General features: G+C 38.8%; 1 protein-coding gene and 1 pseudogene across 2 annotated transcripts in view; both read right to left on the bottom strand.

The window, feature by feature from the left end:
* Positions 1-655: 655 nt before the first annotated feature.
* On the bottom strand, positions 656-1,557 carry LOC308421616 (tubulin polyglutamylase complex subunit 2-like; annotated as a pseudogene). The gene has a single exon. The product of its transcript is annotated as a tubulin polyglutamylase complex subunit 2-like (transcript).
* A 6,057-nt stretch (positions 1,558-7,614) lies between these two features.
* The window catches only part of ST8SIA6 (ST8 alpha-N-acetyl-neuraminide alpha-2,8-sialyltransferase 6), a gene marked incomplete at both ends in the record, with an annotated part of 126,527 nt that continues 125,730 nt past the window's right edge, over positions 7,615-8,411 (bottom strand). Inside the window, one exon of the mRNA XM_080918487.1 lies at positions 7,615-8,083. Within this exon, the coding sequence (XP_080774613.1) occupies positions 7,615-8,083 (469 nt within the window). The remainder of the gene's footprint in view (positions 8,084-8,411) is intronic.

The raw sequence follows: 8,411 nt of genomic DNA, 5'->3' as shown, positions 1-8,411 counted from the left end.
GATAAAATATAGCAAGGGCCAATCTCTTTTAAAGATGATTTTGGCAAATATAGAAAGTAATCAGGGACATGGTATTTTATAGCAAATTAAAAAGAAATGGCTCAAGTAAGATGTGTGGTATAGGTTGGAAAGAACACAAGACTGTCTTAAAAAGTATGTTCTCAAAACATAAAGCCCATGAAGCTAAGGCATCACTGTTATTTGAAGAACAGTCTGAAAGTGTTCACGTGCAATGCTGTCCAATATGGTACATTCCTGATGTGTGGCTAATGTAACTGAAGGTACAAACTTTTTCGTAACCAAGATGGTCACATAACCAGTCGTTATCAATGCTTCATTGAGTCAAACCGTGGGTTTATTTGGGAGGGTGATCTCTCTAATTATTGCTAAGAAGTTAAGGATTGGGTACAGACATAAGAAAGTTCTAGAAACATCTCAAAGTCTTCATTGGTTTTGGAGATGAGGTTTGAGGTTGGCACAACCTACAGAGTAAGGGACTAAGAATTCAGCGTGATCATCCCAACTCCTGGCTAAAGACAGTGAGAGCAAAGGCCTGAGGCTTCGGTCATTCAGGAGAATGCGACATCTGTTTGAGGGTGGGGCCGCCACAGGGTCATCCATGCGTGGATATTACTGATGTGACGTGATGGAATGCTTATTTTCGGACAGGGTTTCCAGAGCCTGTGGAAAGCTTAGAGGTAGGAGGAGCTAAGGGCCCGGGCCCTTTCTGGCCACTGGCAGGCTGCACAGGCCCTTTCTTTTTTTGGGATTAAAATCTTGTTCTTGCTCTTGAACACTTTGCTGGGGTCCAGCTTGTTCACAAACGTGTCGGGCTTCTCGGTGAGCAGGCTTGTGTTGTAGGTGATGGGTTTGTACATACTGAACCACTGCTTGGCCTGTGGGCTAATGCCATAGTTGGTAAAGGCATACTGCCACTGGGGCAGGCCCAGGTGGGTGATGAGCAGGCGGTAATAAGCAGTAAAGGTATCTGTGAGAAAATGCCAGTATAATGCTCTGTCCAGGAACCATATCTCAGTGTCATGAGCTAATCCAGGTTTCCCATTTTTGTAGACAAGGCAAACTTTCCCATTCCCATTGCATGAATCCAGCTCAAATATCGCACTTCGACAATCAAAGTGAAGCTTCTTTAGCTGGTGGTCTTCACTGCCTTCTTGAGGATCATCCTCTAGGTCAGCCAGAGTTGGTACATTAGGAAGTGAGTACACGGAAGACTGGATGAGTTGAGTCAGTTTTGAAATGCCATTAATCACCGTGCTCCCCAGTAGAATAATGTGGTCATCTGGCTTCACGCTCCAGGTCATGTGGAAACCATTTGTCATCAAGTAGAAGTTTCTTACATCCTCAGGCATCACACAATTGCTTTTCTGTTCCCATGAAGAAATCATATGACGTTCAGCAGGCAGCTTTTCTATTATGCTCACCTCTGTCACAACTGGGGAAGACTCTAGGATGGGAGTTACGCCCAGGGTCAACTTCTCAAGGTGAGGCTTGCTGTCGGCTTGCAGTGGGGAGCGGTGTCTCCTCCATGGCACACATCCTCACTCCGCGCGCGGTGGCGGCGGCGGCCCCAGTCCCCGGCGCCGCCGTGGACAGCCGGCCGCTAAAGTACCTTTGATACGTGTAATATTCTAACTTTGAACTTTATCTCATGCCTTAAATATAAACAGAACATAATAACCTTAAAATGGCTCAAAGACCTAAATAAAAGTGTTAATCTATAAATTCTCTACACAAAAACAGGAAATTCTGCTGACCCTGGATTTGGTAAAGTGTTTGTAATTCTCAAAAGAAAGTGTGAAAGCCCAGTAAACTAGAACTCAGTAAATTTCAAAACTTTCATTAGTCACTAGTTGTGAAAAACGTTAGATACAAATTGTCCATATGACCTAGCCATTTCTGTAGATCTTGCCCTGGAGAAATAACAGAGCACACTCACAACTATGTGTACATGATTGTTGGTGATAACTTTATTGGTAGCATCCATAACTATAGATGATAAAGTTGCATATAAACAGGTGAGTGTGTAAACAGATTGTGGCACACTTACATTATAGTCAGAAAAAAATTTTCAATGATTGATTATTGAGATAGAAACACAAATTGATCTTAACAGTATCATTTTGAGAAAAAGAGAAAGGCAGCGCACGAATGCACATAAACGTGATTTCATTTATACAAAATTCTAAAAAAATGTAAACAGTCTATATTGTAAAAATGTAAGCTAGTCTATAGAAAACGCAGATCGGGAGTTCTTAGGAAGTAGGGTAGAAACATCAAGCAGTTAGAAGGATTAACTGATACCAGTTAGTACAGGGAAACATATTTGGGAGAATGAATATGTACATTGATAGCGGAGATGGCTTCAGGATTATGCACAGGTCAATATGTTGCAAGTTGTACACTTTGCACACACTCGGTTGGTTGTGGATAATGGCCTTCACTTGTCTTTTCCCCTTGTGCTTTCATACTGGGGAAATGGCTTTATAGTCAGACATGAGAGTTTGGATGCTACCTCTGCTCCTATGATGCAACCTTATGTAAGTTACAGTTTTGTGTCTCAGATTCTATTTTGAGGTTAGTAAAATACTTTATGGGAAATGCAAATGTATGGGCTCATGACTGTGGTAAAGGTAATGACATATGTTTTATCCTTAAGTCCATCCCATTCCCCTCTTCTAAGTGGACACTCTTATATTTGATGTATGGTCTTGATATGTATGCAGTAATGTAAATACTTTAAGGTAAGAGAATAGCATTGTTTTATCTCATTTCTCCTCTATGCTAAAATGTTTAGAACTATCAGTATAATTCTCTCTATAGCAGGTTGCTTCTAACTGCTGTGTAAGTTTCTATGTTATGTATCCAGCAAACGTAATTTATTAATTTTCCAAGGTAAAAGTTTGCTATCTAATAGTCTGCCTTTATATTGGTCTCCTGAAAGTTTTCTGGCACATTAATCCTGAAGTAAGATGTCTGGGCCATAGGAGAACTGTGGGACTAATTTTTCTCGGCACTTCCAAACTGCTTTCCAAAATGTTGAATTCCTACTGCTGAGAATTAATCGTATTATTAATTTTCACCAATACCATGGATATAGCATTCACTCAAATTTTCACTTCTCAGTTTACTAACAAATTTGAGCAATTCTGATTCTTATTAGCTACTCAGGTTTTTCCTTTATAAACAGCATCTATATGAATATTTGCTCATTTAAAATTTTGACTTTTTGATGTGTTTGTCATGAGTCTATGAGTATTGTGATGACATGTAATGAGTAGAAATATTTCATTTTAATATAACCACACCTGCCTTCTCGTAGCTTAAAATAATTACCATTGTCACATGCAGAAGTACAATCTGTAACTATGCATTTTCCCCTTTTGGAGTTTACACTATTTCTTTGTTATCTTGGAGTCTGTCTCGAGCCTATCTTCTTATCTCACATGGTGCTGGGTAGGCACACATTTCTTCCCATGTAATGATCTGTGTTTTAACACTCTCTGTTAAAGAGTTTGACTATCTCCATCACACAAGCAGAGGCATCTTTATCATACACGACTGAAGTATTTTTATAAAGACAAGAATGATCCAAGAAGAGTAATGACTCAGAGTAATAAAAGGTCAAGAGGTATTTTTATCCACCCTTCAAAACCACACATAAACAGGAAATATTAAACACACTTGGATTTGGGGATTAAGTATAGAGGAGGACTCTTCCTAGATCTATCAGATATAATAGATTCTCACAATGTCTTCAATGTTTAATAGCAAAATAATGTTTTTATATAATATTACATAAATAAAATATTGTATATGTCACATCAAAACTATACTTCTGTAATAGTCATAAGATCATAGGATACCTGATATGATTTTTTTCTCAATCTCCCTAAAGTTTTCTAAATTTCCTGAAATGATTCAGAATACATGAGAGGATACAACATTTAACTATCGAGATTTTTTTTTTTTTTGGAAACAAGTAAAGACATTCAAGCCAAAATGAGTCTGACTCATGGCCCAATTCAGTATTCCATATGAAGCAAGTCCTCAGGGTACAATGGTGATCTCTTTCAAGTGCCCACATTTACGAGGTTCAAATGCACATGTAGAGTAAAATCTGTCATGAAACTTTTCATGTTCTGCCTTTTCTCTTTGCTGCAAATTAAAAAAAAAAAGCTATGCATTTTCTTTTGTCCATAGAGCTCTTGCATTTGGCACTGTGGGTGATGAACTAAGGAGTGTGTTTCCTTTTGGATCTAGCAAGAAATTACTTTGGAATTTTATTGTTCTGTTACACTGTCCAGTGATGCCAATCAACAAACAGAAAATGACATCAAGCAAGCTGGTATTTCCCTTAGAGCCTAGAAGAATGTGGTATCCCTAAAACTCCTAACTGAAAGTCACCAAGCACCGATTCTTAGACTACGTATGTTTAATGGCTATACACGATCTGAAATTTAATAGCAGAGTATAAGATTCAATCCACCTACCAACAGATATACAATGCTTGCCACACACAGAAGCCTTGGCAGTGTTATCAGAGTCCACATGGTCAGTTTTGTGTTTGGATCTTAGTGGAAGGTTGAGATAGTGAGATCTTATTATCCACCATTAAGAAACAAAAAGAACTGAGTTTTTTTTTTTTTTTAAAAAAAACAATTTATGCAGCTAAATATACTGATACACTGAATTATCCCGATTCATATGCTAGCACAGTTTAGAAAGTATTTAGTCATGTTGGTTTGGGGGAGAAATAATGGGAATTGTTGGCAGATTGCAGGGGAGCAAAGGGAAAGCCATGCTTGCTCAGGAAGGAAGTGTACTGATGTGAATGAGCCACTCACTCCTGTTAGATGTGGACTCTTCTCGAGAGTTTGAATAACAGCCAGAAGCCTCAAGTTATGGCAAAATTGGAAATACAAACCCATCTGGGAAGGAGAGTCAAAGGAACATGTTGAAGATATGCAGGTGACATACGACACATCCAGTTCACATCACAAAAACATGAGGGTTTACAAAGAGCATATCAGCTTTGGGAACTGTGAACTATCAGAAAAAGTTCTTTTTTTTTCCCCATGGCAGTGATTTGCTGGCAGTGTCACACTAAAATCAAAGGACCAAATCACCACCACCACCACCTCCACCATCTCTGAACTCAACTTGTAACATTACAGACTAAGCAACGTGAGCTCCGACCACAGCACACAGAAAATCTCAGGGCATATTCTGAATACTGCCTATGTTAATCCAATGTGCTCAGGTTTGGCAGCACAAACACGAAACAAGAAATAAACCAGTGATCTGCATATGTGAAGAAGTCTGTGCTTTTCTAGAAATTTCAAGAATTCCTTGTTCTACTGATTTATGTTGAGGGCACGGCTGTCATCGTGATATTAATCTCACATTACTTTGAGAAATTTTGAAACCACATGTGTGACAGTGGGGTTGTCTCTCTGTCTGCATGTTTGTTTGTTTTGATATTCTAGAGAAAAAAGTCTCTGGAGTTAAAATAGCATTGTATGTAGGAAAACACCAAAACTTTCTGTCAAGACATAATATTTGCTAGAATAATTTGTGATATCTCCACATTGACTATTTGATAATTCATGTCATTGTAGGCTCCTACCTTTGTTCACCAATCATATATTGCCAATACCATAAAAAAGACTTTGTTTATACTTAGCACAAATTATTTTGAGAAACATTTATTGCTAACTATAAAAATAATAGTTTTTGATCTACTTCTTAAAAGATTTCTCTGCTAATAGCATTATTGAAATATGACCAATGTTGCTAGATTATTTAAAGCTAATTAAATCCATTAGCAGCATAATAAAAGAACCTCCATTCACCAGAAGAAGATAATAAAGAAATTTGATTTTACTTAACAGAAAAGCCTTTTACCCCTTGCAAAATATTTACATAGGAACTTCTGATATATTTCTAAAGCTAATCGGTTTGATTTGCTACAGAAGAATGAAAGGGATGCAAACTTGGAACAGCATCCCAAGGGTCAGATACAAAGTGACACTGTATCCGAATGAAGAGTTCACATTCTCTTCAAAGTAGCCTTTAGTGAGCAGTAAGCTCGTTCAGGTTAGAGTGAAAGAGTAAAGTCTATAGTTTTCTCGGCAAGTAGACCTCATCTTCTATACTCCTATTTCTTGGGAACATCCACAGAAGAACAGGGATATACACTCATAAATATGTAGTAAGGCAAATAACTCAATAAATGTGCTTACATCAAGGAGTATCACAGGACATTAGAAAGGGGTGTAAAAGGCTCATATTTAACATCTACTCCAATTTAACTCAAGACTGGTGCTTAGCTTATGAGTATAATTTCTCATAAAAACATTCATTTCTACCTGTGTTAGGTGTTTTTGTCCTAAGCCTTCCTTGTGAAGTGACTGACTCTGAATTACTCACACTTACTCACCAGTATGTGCAAAGGCTTCCACGCCCACGCCCCATACTCTGTCCCAGCACAGAGTTTTTAGGGCAACCTCACAATCTACTTCCAGTATACTATTTGGAATATCGCAATCATAAGAACAGCTTTCTCCTTCTGTTCTGTTTCTTTTACCCAGAATCTACTTAATTTTCTAAGAATTGGCTCATTATCTAGCTTAAATCATGAAGTCAACTCTTCCCTGAAAATTAACATTGATTCTATAGGAATCAGACTTAACCGTCCCTACCTATGAACTTTATAACACTGTGTTCTAACTGTCATGATGACACTTGTGGTATCTTATTAATCAATGGTACACACCCACTTTTCTGCCAGTGACAATATCTTTAAATCCTCCAATAGACATCCTGGGGTCTGATATCAAAAGATGTTCACTACTTAAAAAAAAATCGGAGGAGTGACTTGATGGATAACATGTGAGAAACAGTGGGTACTTGAACTACTTTATCTCTGAGTAGTTCCTGTCAATGGGAGAGAGGGAAGCAGAACCCCAAAGCAGGAAGCTCTAGTACAAACCGATGAATGTAAGGAAAATATAGACAAAGAGACAAAGAAATGCCCCAAATCCAACCAACACCTCAACTCAGCTAACAGCATAAGTGAACTGACTTGGAAGCAGGCATGTTGCTAAGTAAAACAGATTTTTCTTCCTGAATCATCAAGGGTATTATTTTGTTTCCACACTCTTTTAGGAGGGAGAAGATAATGGGAAGGATGTTATTAGTAAAGGGAGGGCTGTAAGAACTCGGCGCTTACTCATGATGCAGACATTCTCTTCAGAAAGGGTCTTTGGCACAGTTGCACAGTTTCATTACAACTCTGACAACGGTGGAAGTGGCTGTCATAAATAGGAATGGGGAAGCATTCCGCAAATCCCTGCTTTGAAAAATTATCTCAGTTTACTTGTCAGAGTCTGATATTATGGTCTCTGCTCTCAGAGTGAGAACATCGATGGTGACAGTTAGTAACTTGTGGAGGCCGCAGAGTTAGTGGGGGGCTTTGGTCTAGCCAGGTTGGGAAACTTCTTTTGTAAACCTCCATGCTCTGTGCCTTCCTCCATCCATGTCCGGAGACACCGTGACTACCCACTCCACCCACTGAAAACTGCTGAAGAAACGTTAAGTTGCTTCACATTTGCTGAATTGCAGTTTGAGGATCCCTTTCATATGGAGCTGGAGCATTTGGCTGTATTCCTTAGGCATCTGGTGGAAACCATGCTTAGGTAACTTGTTGTCATAGTAGTGGTGGCTGAGAGGGGTGTCTTCAACAGTCTTAGAGAAAGGCCAGAAGCCGTAGAGCTTCACGTTTTCACACAGTTCCACCGCGATGCTGGCGATCATCAGACCTGTGGACAAGCGGTACGCTGTCACCCCTTTAGTTCTCCAGAAAAGAGCAAGGTGTTTCAGGTACCGGGGGTGGAAGAAGAGAACCTTTTGCCTCATTTTAGACTCTTTGAGTGTTTGGTAGACTTTAAAAGAGATGCCAGTGTTGACCCGATAGGAAAAAGCAGGCAAGAGGAGGAATGCATCTCCATAGGTGGAGATATCCTCCAGAAACCTTGCTTTCTTCTCCTTCAAATTCCTGTATCTGCCAAATTAAAAAAACAAACAAACAAACAAAAAGGCCGGTCACTGTATAGTAATAGTAGTAGTAGTAGTGGTAGTAATAAAAATTTTGGTTATATGGTATTGAACATACATCTGATCAAAATGCAACTGTTTCAATTCATATTAAAAAGTGAAACCATTGAGTTAAAACATTGATCAAGCAAATATCAAAGATCTGGCCTTCGTTCTTCTTGAGCTACAAAGACTTGCTAGACAGACACTTCTTCTATTATCGTATATTACAACCAGCAATGTTATCTAAAGTTGCTTTGACTTTTTAATACCTTTAAGCTTACGCCTAACCAAAT

The sequence above is a fragment of the Micromys minutus genome, assembly GCF_963924665.1.
Source record: "Micromys minutus genome assembly, chromosome: 6".
NCBI classification, from domain to species: domain Eukaryota; kingdom Metazoa; phylum Chordata; class Mammalia; order Rodentia; family Muridae; genus Micromys; species Micromys minutus.
Note: the sequence above shows the minus strand (reverse complement) of the source record. Positions and strands in the feature narration are given on the sequence as shown.